Source organism: Bacillus rossius, chromosome 2 (genome assembly GCF_032445375.1).
Source record: "Bacillus rossius redtenbacheri isolate Brsri chromosome 2, Brsri_v3, whole genome shotgun sequence".
Lineage (NCBI taxonomy): Eukaryota > Metazoa > Arthropoda > Insecta > Phasmatodea > Bacillidae > Bacillus > Bacillus rossius.
In genome coordinates this window covers 93,974,836-93,991,825 of record NC_086331.1, presented here as the reverse complement: position 1 = coordinate 93,991,825, position 16,990 = coordinate 93,974,836, and the positions used below count along the sequence as shown (strand labels likewise).

Genomic DNA, 16,990 nt, shown 5'->3' with positions numbered 1-16,990 from the left:
CCGTCTGGCACGACGGGCCGCGAAACGCCCGCATGTCGACATGGCTGAGCCGGGCCGTGCCGAGCGCCACCCGCGCTTGCTGCCTGCCTGCCGAGAGCCACCTGACCTTGGTCGCCGCCGCCCCTGCCGGCCGGCACCCTGGCCACCACCGGCGCCACGACACCGCCCCCGGCACGCCTGCCACGAAGGCAACCGGGGCGGCGCGCACGCTGGCCCAGTCGGCCACGATCACCAGGTCCAGTGCGCTGGCCCTACCAGCCACTGACCCCACACAGGCGCCACAACGCCGCCCCCGGCACGCCTGCCACGACGGCAACCGGGGCGGCGCGCACGCTGGACCAGTCGGCCACGATCACCAGGTCCAGTGCGCTGGCCCTACCAGCCGCTGACCCCACACCGGCACCACGACGCCGCCCCCGGCACGCCTGCCACGACGGCAACCGGGGCGGCGCACACGTTGGCCCAGTCGGCCACGATCACCAGGTCCAGTGCGCTGGCCCTACCAGCCGCTGACCCCACACCGGCACCACGACGCCGCCCCCGGCACGCCTGCCACGACGGCAACCGGGGCGGCGCACACGTTGGCCCAGTCGGCCACGATCACCAGGTCCAGTGCGCTGGCCCTACCAGCCGCTGACCCCACACCGGCACCACGACGCCGCCCCCGGCACGCCTGCCACGACGGCAACCGGGGCGGCGCACACGTTGGCCCAGTCGGCCACGATCACCAGGTCCAGTGCGCTGGCCCTACCAGCCGCTGACCCCACACAGTCACCACGACGCCGCCCCCGGCACGCCTGCCACGACGGCAACCGGAGCGGCGCACACACTGGCCCAGTCGGCCACGATCACCAGGTCCAGTGCGCTGGCCCTACCAGCCGCTGACACCACACCGGCACCACGACGCCGCCCCCGGCACGCCTGCCACGACGGCAACCGGGGCGGCGCACACGCTGGCCCAGTCGGCCACGATCACCAGGTCCAGTGCGCTGGCCCTACCAGCCGCTGACCCCACACAGGCGCCACGACGCCGCCCCCGGCACGAATGCCACGACGGCAACCGAGGCGGCGCGCACGCTGGATCAGTCGGCCACGATCACCAGGTCCAGTGCGCTGGCCCTACCAGCCGCTGACCCCACAGCGGCACCACGACGCCGCCCCCGGCACGCCTGCCACGACGGCAACCGGGGCGGCGCACACGCTGGCCCAGTCGGCCATATCACCAGGTCCAGTGCGCTGGCCCTACCAGCCGCTGACCCCACACTGGCACCACGACGCCGCCCCCGGCACGCCTGCCACGACGGCAACCGGGGCGGCGCGCACGCTGGCCCAGTCGGCCACGATCACCAGGTCCAGTACGCGGAGCCAACCAGCTGCTGAGCCGCGAACCATGCCGGGATGGAGCGGCCGGAGCTAGGGGTGGCCCCATGTTAGCGGGACCATAAGCGGCGCAAGGTCGGGCTTCACAGGGGGGGGGGGGGGGGGGGGGGCGTTTGACGTCGTCTGGCCGACGAGCACCCCAGAGCCCGACCTGCACCCGCCAGTATACGCTCCCGCTAACGGAACACACCCCTGGCCATGGCCCACCCGAGTCAGGCGAGCCGAACAGCAATTAAAGGCAAAGCCGCGGAAACCTGAGTAGACAAGAGAAGAACCGTACCCATTCCTCCTGAAACATTAAATTAGGATTTTAGCGACAATAAAATCTCTTCCAGACACACCCGTTTGGAGTCTAGCGTAATGAGGTCACGCCTGGCGCGAGAGAGGCCGAGCCTCCCTCGGACGCCATGCCAGTTCGGCAGTTCAGCGCAGCTCACGGCCCGGGGCGGACCTACGTCCCACGGAGAGGCAACATCCTTTGTCTACATCGAAAGTAACGTCCGGTAAATATAGTCACTAATTAACAGAACCCCTTTTATTACTTAACCTCTCCGTGAGTACCCGGTCCCTTTTTTTGGTCCAGGACCTAATCCGGCCGCATCAATTTAAAGACACCCCGCACCACACTTGGTCAGCGGGGCTGCTCTTCAGTATACGGCACGGGCCGCCTCCCGCAACTTACAGAACTTTATTTAAGGTCACGCGCACGGCGCTGACCACAAACCCGCAAGGGAACTTGGACAAACTTAATTGCGGTGCGTGTTTCACCACAGTGGGCACAACACCCGCGCCGAGACATTTGCATACGGGATTGGCCGTCTCCAATCGTCCACCCCCTTAATTCAGTGTATTTTTGTATCCCGTATTTTGTATTGCTAACTTACGTTACCCGAGTAACGAGTGCCACGTAACTTGTGCGCGCCCCCTTAATTCAGTGTATTTTTGTGTCTCGTACTTTGTATTGCTAACTTACGTTACCCGAGTAACGAGTGCCACGTAATTTGTGCGCGCCCCCTTAATTCAGTGTATTTTTGTGTCCCGTACTTTGTATTGCTAACTTACGTTACCCGAGTAACGAGTGCCACGTAACTTGTGCGCACCCCCTTAATTCAGTGTATTTTGTGTCCCGCCTTTGTGTTACGAAATTACGTTACCCGTGTAACCAGTGAGACGTATGAGACGTAACAGCGTCCGAGGCCACGTAGCGCGGAACACAAACCATACGGCGCCACGGAATAACGAGTAAACCCCCCCCGGGGACCTCTGTAGAGTGTTGTATTGTGTACGACTCGTTCCTATGAATAAAAGGTACGACACCACCACCTCAACTCCACGCCTCTTATTTAAAATCATCTCACGCAACACCGCCGCCGGCCCTAGTGGGCCACGCAGGGGCACATACATCCACGACCCCCAAACTCACGACTAGAACCGAGCTAGTCTGGCGCCCACCCGGACAATACGTAGCAAGAACCGCCTTTTCCCACTAGGAGCCACACCGGGACTCGAGCCCGAGACCCCGGACGACGGCATTTGGCGCCCGCTGCGTGGGGCAGAAAATAACGTGAAAATTTTTTTTCCCCCTTCTGGACATTTTCGAGATAAATTCACCAACAGGCGACAGCGGAGACACGAAACGGCCATTTTGGACACAGGAAGGGTCGAAGGCCAGACAGACCGGCGCGACGAGGCGAGCGGACAAAGGACACGCCAACCACCCCCACCCCCGCACGTCATCACGGCGAGGCGAGCAACTGAGCGACGTCACCACCCCCACTCCGCGCAGACCGTTTTCGCCTCCTCTTTGTGCGGCTGTCCGGGCACCTGCCCCCACCTCGCCACCCCTCTTCACGCTCTCCGCTTCGGGCAACCATCCTGATACCCCCACTCCGCGCGGACCGTTTTCGCCTCCTCTTTGTGCGGCTGTCCGGGCACCTGCCCACCGCCGATCTCAAACCCGCGCGCTACAACACGCGCCCAGACTACAAACAGCCCGTCACAAACGGCGAACTTGAACGTACAACACACAGCTAAACACGCACGATAACAGGAGCACCAAGTGCGCAGAGATGTATGCGGACAGATGCATCGGGTGTTACCACCCCTGCCCGAGTGGGTACTTATACGGCAGGACCGCCGCTGGGTACGAGTGCGGCTATTGTGAAGAGTACCGCACATACGGGATGACGATGTGTGGAAGCCGGTCTTGTCCCGGAGGAAGTAGCGGGGGCTACCACTGCGACGAATGTGACAGCCTGTGGCATCGTGACTGCACCAACGAGCGTGAAGGGACTTTGAAGCGCGAGTCCTTCACGTTCACGTGCACGCGATGTACCGCAAAACGAGCCACCCAGGTGCAGTACAGGGCAGCGACGCTAATAATTCCTCCCCGACGATACGCCGCGACGATCCACGACATTCGGACACCACCCACGCCGACGCACGACGTACCACGAACGCACGTCCCGACGACATCCGCACCGTCACGTACCATGTTCCCGCCACCTTCCGTCCCGACGCCGACGCTCGGCTTCCTGACGCCAGCAATCCCGCTCCCACCGCCTCCTGTCCCGGAGCCACCATCCTCGGCGTCCCTTGTAGACCTGACGCCTCCCGAACCAAGTCTGGAAACACCGTCACCAGCGGGTCCACGCTTCATCGACCTGACGCCACTCACGCCGACGCACTACGCCTCACCAAGGACGCCTTCCGTCCCGACGCCGACGCTCGTCACCCTCTCGCCGCCAATCCTGCTCCCTCCGCCTCCGGGCCCAACGCCACCAGCCTCAACACCCCTCGCAGACCTGACGCCACTCAACATGACTGTGACGATGCTTGACCCGCCAAAGCCGACCGAACGACACACGACGCCGACCGTCCCACCGCAGTCTGCCACGACGACCCGAACCCGCATCGTGTCGGAGACACCTCACGACGCCGGGATGGCCTCGCCACCGCACCTGACCACTGTCACAGTGCCACGAAGGACCGTTCCGACGCAACCCGCGTCGTCTCCGACACACGCCTCATCCGGGACGGCACCAGACTCGGCACCGACACGTCGCGCCACACCGTTGCCACCGCCTGGCTTCAACGACATGCAGCCGTCGTCACTACACGAGTACGCGGTCTCAAAAGGGACGCTGGAAAACGAAACGCCCAGGGCCTCGACGCCAAGATGCCTGTGCGAGGCCCCGCCACCGGGACTCGCCCCGCGGTGCCCGCCTGGCTTCGAGGCACAGGGGATGGAGCCCACCAAAACGAGACAGACGCGCACTTCGTCGACGTCGACGCCGTCTTCGTCACCGCCTGAAACATCAAAAACACTAGAGGCGCCACGACTCCACCCCTCGGACAGCCTGCCACAGCAGCTGCCGAGGCGACGCGCACTCTGCCCTCAAGAGGCGCCACGACGCCGCCCCTCGGCCGGCCTGCCACAGCAGCCACCGAGGCGACGCACACTCTGCCCTCAAGAGGCGCCACGACGCCGCCCCTCGGCCAGCCTGCCACAGCAGCTGCCGAGGCGACGCGCACTCTGCCCCCAAGAGGCGCCACGACGCCGCCCCTCGGGCAGCCTGCCACAGCAGCTACCGAGGCGACGCGCACTCTGCCCTCAAGAGGCGCCACGACGCCGCCCCTCGGCCGGCCTGCCACAGCAGCCACCGAGGCGACGCACACTCTGCCCTCAAGAGGCGCCAGGACGCCGCCCCTCGGCCAGCCTGCCACAGCAGCTGCCGAGGCGACGCGCACTCTGCCCTCAAGAGGCGCCACGACGCCGCCCCTCGGCCGGCCTGCCACAGCAGCCACCGAGGCGACGCACACTCTGCCCTCAAGAGGCGCCACGACGCCGCCCCTCGGCCAGCCTGCCACAGCAGCTGCCGAGGCGACGCGCACTCTGCCCCCAAGAGGCGCCACGACGCCGCCCCTCGGGCAGCCTGCCACAGCAGCTACCGAGGCGACGCGCACTCTGCCCTCAAGAGGCGCCACGACGCCGCCCCTCGGACAGCCTGCCACAGCAGCTACCGAGGCGACGCGCACTCTGCCCTCAGGAGGCACCACGACGCCGCCCCTCGGACCGCCTGCCACAGCAGCTGCCGAGGCGACGCACACTCTGCCCTCAAGAGGCGCCACGACGCCACACCGTGACGACACCGCGGCTACCGGGTCGCCCGAGCTCCCTGCATCTGCCTGACGCAATGCAGGTCGACGCCATGGCACCTGAACCCCCGACCGCCCCACCACCGCACGTGACCGTCACTCAGACGATGACGCCTGTCATCCGTCTGGCACGACGGGCCGCGAAACGCCCGCATGTCGACATGGCTGAGCCGGGCCGTGCCGAGCGCCACCCGCGCTTGCTGCCTGCCTGCCGAGAGCCACCTGACCTTGGTCGCCGCCGCCCCTGCCGGCCGGCACCCTGGCCACCACCGGCGCCACGACACCGCCCCCGGCACGCCTGCCACGAAGGCAACCGGGGCGGCGCGCACGCTGGCCCAGTCGGCCACGATCACCAGGTCCAGTGCGCTGGCCCTACCAGCCACTGACCCCACACAGGCGCCACAACGCCGCCCCCGGCACGCCTGCCACGACGGCAACCGGGGCGGCGCGCACGCTGGACCAGTCGGCCACGATCACCAGGTCCAGTGCGCTGGCCCTACCAGCCGCTGACCCCACACCGGCACCACGACGCCGCCCCCGGCACGCCTGCCACGACGGCAACCGGGGCGGCGCACACGTTGGCCCAGTCGGCCACGATCACCAGGTCCAGTGCGCTGGCCCTACCAGCCGCTGACCCCACACCGGCACCACGACGCCGCCCCCGGCACGCCTGCCACGACGGCAACCGGGGCGGCGCACACGTTGGCCCAGTCGGCCACGATCACCAGGTCCAGTGCGCTGGCCCTACCAGCCGCTGACCCCACACCGGCACCACGACGCCGCCCCCGGCACGCCTGCCACGACGGCAACCGGGGCGGCGCACACGTTGGCCCAGTCGGCCACGATCACCAGGTCCAGTGCGCTGGCCCTACCAGCCGCTGACCCCACACAGTCACCACGACGCCGCCCCCGGCACGCCTGCCACGACGGCAACCGGAGCGGCGCACACACTGGCCCAGTCGGCCACGATCACCAGGTCCAGTGCGCTGGCCCTACCAGCCGCTGACACCACACCGGCACCACGACGCCGCCCCCGGCACGCCTGCCACGACGGCAACCGGGGCGGCGCACACGCTGGCCCAGTCGGCCACGATCACCAGGTCCAGTGCGCTGGCCCTACCAGCCGCTGACCCCACACAGGCGCCACGACGCCGCCCCCGGCACGAATGCCACGACGGCAACCGAGGCGGCGCGCACGCTGGATCAGTCGGCCACGATCACCAGGTCCAGTGCGCTGGCCCTACCAGCCGCTGACCCCACACCGGCACCACGACGCCGCCCCCGGCACGCCTGCCACGACGGCAACCGGGGCGGCGCACACGCTGGCCCAGTCGGCCATATCACCAGGTCCAGTGCGCTGGCCCTACCAGCCGCTGACCCCACACTGGCACCACGACGCCGCCCCCGGCACGCCTGCCACGACGGCAACCGGGGCGGCGCGCACGCTGGCCCAGTCGGCCACGATCACCAGGTCCAGTACGCGGAGCCAACCAGCTGCTGAGCCGCGAACCATGCCGGGATGGAGCGGCCGGAGCTAGGGGTGGCCCCATGTTAGCGGGACCATAAGCGGCGCAAGGTCGGGCTTCACAGGGGGGGGGGGGGGGGGGCGTTTGACGTCGTCTGGCCGACGAGCACCCCAGAGCCCGACCTGCACCCGCCAGTATACGCTCCCGCTAACGGAACACACCCCTGGCCATGGCCCACCCGAGTCAGGCGAGCCGAACAGCAATTAAAGGCAAAGCCGCGGAAACCTGAGTAGACAAGAGAAGAACCGTACCCATTCCTCCTGAAACATTAAATTAGGATTTTAGCGACAATAAAATCTCTTCCAGACACACCCGTTTGGAGTCTAGCGTAATGAGGTCACGCCTGGCGCGAGAGAGGCCGAGCCTCCCTCGGACGCCATGCCAGTTCGGCAGTTCAGCGCAGCTCACGGCCCGGGGCGGACCTACGTCCCACGGAGAGGCAACATCCTTTGTCTACATCGAAAGTAACGTCCGGTAAATATAGTCACTAATTAACAGAACCCCTTTTATTACTTAACCTCTCCGTGAGTACCCGGTCCCTTTTTTTGGTCCAGGACCTAATCCGGCCGCATCAATTTAAAGACACCCCGCACCACACTTGGTCAGCGGGGCTGCTCTTCAGTATACGGCACGGGCCGCCTCCCGCAACTTACAGAACTTTATTTAAGGTCACGCGCACGGCGCTGACCACAAACCCGCAAGGGAACTTGGACAAACTTAATTGCGGTGCGTGTTTCACCACAGTGGGCACAACACCCGCGCCGAGACATTTGCATACGGGATTGGCCGTCTCCAATCGTCCACCCCCTTAATTCAGTGTATTTTTGTATCCCGTATTTTGTATTGCTAACTTACGTTACCCGAGTAACGAGTGCCACGTAACTTGTGCGCGCCCCCTTAATTCAGTGTATTTTTGTGTCTCGTACTTTGTATTGCTAACTTACGTTACCCGAGTAACGAGTGCCACGTAATTTGTGCGCGCCCCCTTAATTCAGTGTATTTTTGTGTCCCGTACTTTGTATTGCTAACTTACGTTACCCGAGTAACGAGTGCCACGTAACTTGTGCGCACCCCCTTAATTCAGTGTATTTTGTGTCCCGCCTTTGTGTTACGAAATTACGTTACCCGTGTAACCAGTGAGACGTATGAGACGTAACAGCGTCCGAGGCCACGTAGCGCGGAACACAAACCATACGGCGCCACGGAATAACGAGTAAACCCCCCCCGGGGACCTCTGTAGAGTGTTGTATTGTGTACGACTCGTTCCTATGAATAAAAGGTACGACACCACCACCTCAACTCCACGCCTCTTATTTAAAATCATCTCACGCAACACCGCCGCCGGCCCTAGTGGGCCACGCAGGGGCACATACATCCACGACCCCCAAACTCACGACTAGAACCGAGCTAGTCTGGCGCCCACCCGGACAATACGTAGCAAGAACCGCCTTTTCCCACTAGGAGCCACACCGGGACTCGAGCCCGAGACCCCGGACGACGGCAATGAATTGGCTGTGATAAAAGCGAAAGGCTTGAAAAAATACTAACCCCGGGTTTGGACTCTTTTTCAACAAGGAATTTTATTAAAAAACTGCCCATCTTGTTAAAATTCATTAAACAGTTAATATTATAGAGTTTCCTTTTGGCTCTGTGAACTTATGTTCCTGTCATCCACCATAGATGGCAGCACTGTGTTTACACATTTCTGTTTCATACAACTTCCATTCCATTCACAAAATTAGTGCTACCAAATGCTGTATACTGAGAGCTAAGATGTTATACATCAATCATGGGCGTCGCAAGGATGTATTTTTTTGGGGGACTTCAATTGATTTAGTTGTTTGAGGAATATCCATCCCCTGGAAACAAAGTTGGGGTCCGGGGATCCTCCCCCGGGAAAATTTGGGGTTTGAAGGTGCAAAAAGGTGGTTTTTAGGCATTTTTCTTTCCTAAATATTCTAATTATAGTTGGTTGTAATATATAATTTATTATTTATAAAAAATATTTTCAGAGAACAAATTTGTAAAAACACAGTTAATATATCTGCTGGTGCTATATCCACACAAAATCATTAATTTAAACAACAGGAGAAACTACGAAACTAAATATATTATTGGAGGGGACGAAATTGAAGACTTTTATTATTGGGGGGGACGTGCCCCCTTGTCCCCCCCGGTTTCGACGCCCATGCATCAATAATACACAAATTAGGGACATCAAGGATAGAATATGCCAATGCCTATTTAAAGTAGCCATCCTATCATTTACCTGAGGTACTTTCAAGAAGCATTGGAAAACTGTAGTCATGATAGTCAAACTAATATTTAAACAATCTACAGAATGTAAGTCAGCTCTGTTTAGGCTTAGAATAGTGCCAAGGTTTTTTTTTTTTTAATTTACAATTGAAATACACCTCCAATATAATAAAAGCCATATGTTTGACTGAGTCATGGATGGCCATGACTGCTTGGTTGTCACACTGAAGTGTCAAGGTTCCATAACTACATATATCCCAATTCCCAGCTTGACTCATATTTTATGATCATCAATTCCACCATACCAAGTTATTCAAAGTTTCCTTTAATTTTGTGGGTCCCATTACCTATGTGCGTAACTGTCAGGGACTGGAAGTACCGTGCTACTAGTAACAACGTTATTTGTAACAGTTACTTTTTATGGTAACGATCGTGGTAACGCAATATATTAAGTTTTCAGTAACTGTAACTATAACTGAATTATATTTTTTCGCCTTAAAGTAACGATAATTGTTGTTACTTATTGCGTTACATTTTTTAAATGTATTTCTTATTGAACGAACAACGATTTTTTGATTTTTTCAATCCCAGAACGAAAATCCAGACAAGCATATTATTTGCTTGTACTTGTAAAACTGCTGTTGGCTAGCCTGCGCTCGCATTTTGATTGTCATGTGATGAGGAATAAGAGGATTTCTTTGGTTTAAATAAGAGGAGCCCAGTGGAGGATTCTGGGGAACAAGTGCTACAATGGTTTTTGGAGTGTAGGAATAAGGACATTTCTTCACTAAATGACTATCCTCAAATCAAAAAACTTTTCATTAAGTTGAACACAGCAATGCCAACAAGTGCTGCAGCTGAAAGATTGTTCAGCTGTGCAAGTTTACTTTTACGCCCAAATAGAGGCAAATTAAGCGATACAAATTTTGAGAAGCAACTGCTACTCAAGATCAATAAGCAGTGGTTAAAAAAGTGGTGATTTGATATCAGTGTTATTATTTTGTAGTGTGAACTAATTACTAAATGTAATTTAAGACCTAATTTAAAAGTATTCAGTTGAAATAAATATATATCTTTACTAAACACAATATGTTTTATTAGCTTTTAACTATAACAATATTATGTATCACATTTTTAGTTTTTCACAAAGTAACTTTTAAAGTAACTTACAGTTACTTTTTTCAGAACTGTAACTGTAACTGGTTTATTTTCAGCAGTGTAACTTGTAGTTGTAACAGGGTTACATTTCCAATGGAGTATTTGTAACTGTAACTGAGTTACTTTTTAAAAGTAACTTTCCTGTCCCTGGTAACTGTATGACATAAAACAGTATTTATCTACATGAATTTGTTGAAAAAGTACATATAATTTAGCTTTAAATGCACCGTAGATGAATAGCAAAGCTATTATAGATTTACATTACTACAAATCAGGGGCTACCTACGCCCCTCCTATGAGGACAATGTGACCCGTCACCACAACTAATCCACCCCGTCCGCAGTTTAAACCTCCCACCAGTGTGTGTGTATCTGCTTCTGGAAAACCAGCCACGTAGAATCAGTGCTATACACCCCGTAATTAATTATAATAGTTAAAATTGTAAACCTTTCTTTTCACACCCCTAAAGTATGTGTTTCCTTTTCAGTCAATTAATTAATAAGGCTGCCATGCACTGGCGTTTCCGACCACACTCCTCACTCAAGATAATTTTTGAACGTTTAAAGTTAGTCAAATGAAAAAGTAAATAATGGTATTGTGGGAGGGTCTTGGTTTAATTATTGTAAACTGATTGAAAGGTTAACTTTGTTTCACCCTCAGCAGGGATTTGTAATTGATCTAATGGCTGTTTAGTTTGGCAAGTGGACGCCTTCCTGCCGCCACTATGCGCAGCGCCCAGCCTAGTCTCTCCTGATCGCCACTTGGGGTGGGGTTCTCGGCTGCAGCCCAAGGACTGCAACATTGCATTCAAAGATCAAATTCCATCTGCCTTCCTATTAAGTTTTTGAAATCTTTTCGTTTCTTCTTTGGGGCCTACTTCGGGTAGCAGACTGCTTAACATAATTATTTTGTATTCTGAGTTTCGAAATTTTGGAAATGAACAAAAACTATAACTTAGTCCACGCCACACGTTGTCCTAGACCGCAACTTAAACCAATTCCATGCAATTGGTCTTTTGAACGGTTTCACATGTAATTTAATTGTAGCGTAATCATGTACGAGAGCCATGTCCAATATATCACCTTTTTATCAGATTTCCGAGTATATTTTTGATCAACCTCATGATGAACCACTTAAGGGACTGAGGCGTGTGGGATGCCTAAAGAGCATCTCTTAATCATGTCTCTTTCCTAATCAGTAATTAGCATGCCAGTTATTTTAGTTAAATGAAGTTGGGATAAACAAGTCCTGCACCCACATGGGCTACATAATGGCCGTGTAACCAAAAGTCTCCGCCGGGTCTGCTGATGGTGTCCTAAGTGAACGATTTATGCCACTAACTCCAATGTTCTCCATAGACATCAATATAAAACAAAAGCATTAAGCTCTAGCTAATCAGCCTAAATATTTAAAATTTTAAGTATGGAATTATATCAAGTAATATAAAATTTTTAGAGGCAGTTTCACAAAGAAATTTAGCTCTTTTGACTCTGTTTGAACTACTCTGAGATTTTTTAATTTTTTTTTATTTATCAAACTTTTCTCAAAAGAAATTCAATAAAACATAAGTTTTCTGTAATATTCCTAAAAAAATTTTTGGGTTTATTCCAGGTAGTTTTTTGTGTATGAGGAAATGATTGGGTGGTTAAAACAAATTGCAAATCATGAAAAGCATTTCTGTGGTCCTTTATTATTTAAATTTTAAAAATACATGTATCTAAGTTCGATTTTTGTAAATAACGTATTTAATATAGACAATTTTTCTTTTGCTTGCACGAATGCTGTATGTATCTGAAGAATAATTTAAAGAAAATATAATATATATAATGTTCATTCTAAAAGATTTTTATGTACATAAAGTAAACACAATAGTTTCTTTTAAATGTTGTAAAACATACAATTAAATGCTCTTTAATTATTATTAAACCGTACGATGATATTCACATGATGAAGTTGAACCACAGCAGAGGCAGTAAAGCACAGGGAAAGCATTATAATTTTTCGATGCCGAGGACGCTGGAGCTCTCCCTAATTTCTTCACCGCCAAAGCGCACAGTTCACTTCTTAGTCCAAGTGCAACACACAATGAGATGCAAGTGAGAGGTTATATTATACAGCTGTACAATGATTTTGTGATTTCACAACGCAATGACAATTTTTTTTTTGATTCGACGTGCCACAGAATAGTTCGTACAAAACACATATCTTCAACATCCACAGTTTTGGTCGATAGCATTTTACGCCAGCATTTATACGAACTTGTGTAGCCAAGTTGGGTCGAATGCTGAAACAAACAAAAACCAAATATTGTGCACTGTTAAAAATTGTGTGACATAAATAATAAAAAAACTTTGTAAACTAAACAGCATAATCACACACTATGGTAGTTGAAGTTTTTCAAGCTAAACAAATGTGTATGAGAAGAGCTCATAAAATAATAGAACATTCTGTGATTCCCAATGATGGGAAAAGGAGGGGGGGGGGGGGGGAGAACTTTCACATTAACCAATGCAAGAATATGTTATTACTAAATTAAACACTTTAATGTTTCTGACAACCTCCTTCGCAAGTGGTAAGAAATTCTAAAGCTATATAAAATCTCACTTAAACCTGTTTGCTGTTTTTAAGTATATGTTAAGAATTTTACTAGTGTGCAAGGTGTCTCATTATCCAACTCACTGCTGAAAATCTCCAATTTAAGTCCGGGGAAAGAATATTCCACCCATAAATACAATGTTTGGCAAAAAAATATTTCACCCATTGTCAAAACTGCTGCATTTCTTTTAAAACTAACTACTTCAAAAACAAAAATAAAAATCTATCTAAAGATGAAAGGACTTAATTAAGTTCTATCTTCGGATGCTTTGGGTGAACAAACAAAAAATGCTGTGTACCATAAAGCTTTGCAATAAAATGTTATAAATGCATAAATAAAAATCTCTCTTTGGTTGCTAGTTTTCTATCTAAATAAAATCCACAATTTTATTTGAGCTTGGTCAATTTTTTTACAATTGTCTTGGACCAAAATAAGAGAAATATCACTCACTATCTACCTGAGATTTAAAAAAATACACCCATCGCCTAGTCCCCTCGCTATTTAAAGTCAGGAAAATGCTGGGTACTTCAGCTAGTAGTTACATTTAGTTTTATTCTATGACAAATGTTAAGTATGATTGGTTTAAACACTAGGTTAATTTACCTGCATGAAAGAAAACACGTCTCATTCCGTCATGTTGGTTCACAGATCGCCTGCGGAACAAACATTGAGGGAGAACGCTGCGAAAGTTTCATTTTTCTTCCCGACCGCTTTGCACGAGTACTGGCCCACATCTTGTGGCGTGCAGCTTGTTATCTGGAACTTGAACTTCTTTTTCCCATCCTGCACGAATTGAAATCTAGGACTGGATTCCTCAACGGGATTATTGTCCTTCAGCCATAACACTGAAATTCATAAATTCACACATTTACAATTTATCACTTGACTTCTCAAATATACATCATATTCTCAAACTTTTGTTTATGATAACAATGGACAGATAGCATTGAAAAAAAAAAAAAATTTTTTTTAGAAAACAATATTTTTTAAAAATATACATTGAAAAATCTTGAAATGAACAGTAATGAAAATTGAATAAATTATATTGCAGGCATTTTTATTTGGTTGTTGAATTTATGTAACAAATATTCCCATTTCAATTAAGTTTAATTTTGATTTTCACAATGACTGGTATGAACCAGTTTTTAAGGTTATAATTTTACCCGTTTTTTCGTTAATATTACACAAACAGTATATATGAGATCTTAGTCAAAAAATGATTACTTAATTGGAAATACTTGTATTTTACTGCTTTGCTATTTGAATCTTTTAAATATTATAGCAAAAAAAGTTAAAATAAAATGCATTTTATACTACACAGATTAAAATGGAATAAATTTATGAAATTAGTAAATATATGACTAAAAAATTACCATCAAATTAAGCATTTTGCATTTAATTTCAAAATTTTCTGTTTATTACAATATGTTCTTTATTTGTAAATGGTTTCTTCTCTCTGTTTGGTGCCTCATTATAATAAAATATAGTAAATTTATGTTAAGAATATATTAATTATGTCAAAGTAGCCTGTAGCAGTGACAGTTAAATAAGTTTAAGTTCTGTAATTGACATTGTGATTTGTTATTTTCTTTGGCAAGATCATCAAAAGTTCAGAAATGAAGTCACGGTGGTTTATAACACCTCCTGTAACACTCCTCATACCTTAGCCAACCTAGAAGGCATAATGCACTTCTTTGTTCTACACATGCCCATTTCTCTAACTCAACAATAGTGATGACCTGGCTGCCAGCTCTCTTACTAGCTTGTATCACTCAGCTCTTCATTCTCAATGCAAGACTACACAAGTTGCAGATAACCATGTCAGGCATTCTCAAAATGCATTGCCACATACAGACTAAGATGGTCATGCACAGCTTTGCATTTACATTTATTTTGTAGAATAAAGGTAGTTTCATTTATTTTTAAGGCGTGCTTTTACTTTCAAATTATCTGTCTACTGGGGAAAAAAAAATTTCAATAATATATTTTTTATCTTTGCTGTAAAAAATTTGTATATGTATTCAAAATGTTAACAATTGGCATCACCTATTTTTTTTATCACATAACAATTACACAGGGAATAAATATGGTAAATATGGCGAGTAGTGGTTTGTGGGAAATTACGCAAATAATAATTGAAGTGAAAGGTTGGTTTGGTTAAAATAGCTACATTCACATAAAATAAAATCTCTGTTAAATTATTTAAATTCTTAGTTAAAAAAATATATATATTTAAGCAGCTAACCTAACTTAACCTAAACAAACCAGTTTTTTACTTCAGTTATTATTCAAAAACTAGTCAAATAATCTTTGTTTATAAGAATTTTCTGAGTTTCTTCCTGTATTTTACTACCTATAGCAACGATGAAATGCATTTATTAAATCATAAAGTGTTTCGTGAAATGGTAATTTGAAAACAGTTTTCTTGCAACACGCACTAAAACTGCTTTGAAAAAGTAAACATATTTATAAAGTACAGTATGTCCATAAAAGAATGTCCCAGTTATAAAATTTAATGGTATCAAATGTAAGAGGTTTAGAGTGTTGGTTCAAGTTCACAATTAAAGAGTAACTCAAACAGTTTTAGATAAGGGCATGCGTGAATACTGCTTTGTTGTTTTCTAGCTTGCAGTGCAAAAGAATGGCTCTTTCCCCAATTAGTAGAGGGTGAATCTCTAAACTTTATTTGGAAACACGATGGAGCCCCTCCCCATTGGAATATCTTTCTACGAGAGTGGTCGAATGTTAAAGTTCCTGACCATTGGAATGGTCGTAATGGTTGTGACGACAGAGCTCTTTTTCGCTGCCCTTCACATTCACATGACATAATGCCATGCAATTTTTTCCTTTGGGGCTTTATGAAAGATTGTGTCTATGTTCCGCCACTACCTAATGATTTGCCAGAGATGAGACACAGAATTGAAGAGGCTATTGCTTCCATTACTCCGGATGTATTAACCAAAGTGTGGGAAGAATTGGACTTTAAGTTGTATGTGTGTTGTGGCATAACTAAAGGTACACATATTGAACATTTGTAAGAAAGGCTAGGTTAGTTTTACCTTCAATTTGGTGTATGATTTTTGTAAATAGTATAATTTAAACTGTTATTATATACCAATGAAACTGGAACATTCTTTTATGGACATCGTGTATAATCCTGTTGTAGCTTCAATTTTGAGTAGAGTATTTTAATTATAAAAGCACTGTAACATATGGATGTTTTCATCTTAATTGATGGGAATATTTTTAGCAACACTTCTTTTAATTTAACTCTTAGTTTCTGGGAAAGAAAGTAAGTAAACTAAAATAAAAAAAAATTACCTTTCAGTGGTACTTTCTCAGTTTCACAATCAAAACTGACACTTTCGCCCTCTTGAACCGTTGCAGACTGGGGGAATGTTTTGAAAACAGGGCTTTTCGGCTCCTCATTTGGTACTGTAACAAACATCCAATAAAATTTAACTATACAATGTACATATTTTTTAATGTACAGGTAGAATAAACACAATTGTCTATGTTTAAAGTCACCTTCTCTTAACTAGTAAATACACATGTTTAAATAGATAATATTTTACCTTTTAAATCATACTAATATAAGTTTAAAATTATGACTGAATTTGACAGTTAAAATTGCTACACTTTCAAGCATGAAATATTTATGGAACAGTGAACATAATACTAATGTTGTAAATTCTGAAGCATTCTAGAATGCACACAAATAGATTTCCACACAAATTTCACTACAAGTTGTTCATGGAAATTATATTCACAGTGTTTAAATATGCAGTAGTAATGGTCATATGAAAATGAATAGGATGCATATTAATTTGTAACCAGAATCCATTATTTATAAAATAATAATGAATTTATACATTGAAAATTTGAATACTTAATAGAAAACAAATTCCAGCTGACA

The 16,990-nt window shown here is 49.0% G+C and overlaps 1 protein-coding gene across 1 annotated transcript in view; it reads right to left on the bottom strand.

The window, feature by feature from the left end:
* Positions 1-12,143: 12,143 nt before the first annotated feature.
* The window catches only part of LOC134529473 (twitchin), a 547,023-nt gene continuing 542,176 nt past the window's right edge, over positions 12,144-16,990 (bottom strand). The window contains exons 150-152 of the mRNA XM_063363606.1: positions 16,396-16,509; positions 13,678-13,919; positions 12,144-12,762 (exon numbers count right to left, since the gene is read on the bottom strand). Of these exons, the coding sequence (XP_063219676.1) occupies positions 13,717-13,919; positions 16,396-16,509 (317 nt within the window). The 3' untranslated portion in view covers positions 12,144-12,762; positions 13,678-13,716. The remainder of the gene's footprint in view (positions 12,763-13,677; positions 13,920-16,395; positions 16,510-16,990) is intronic.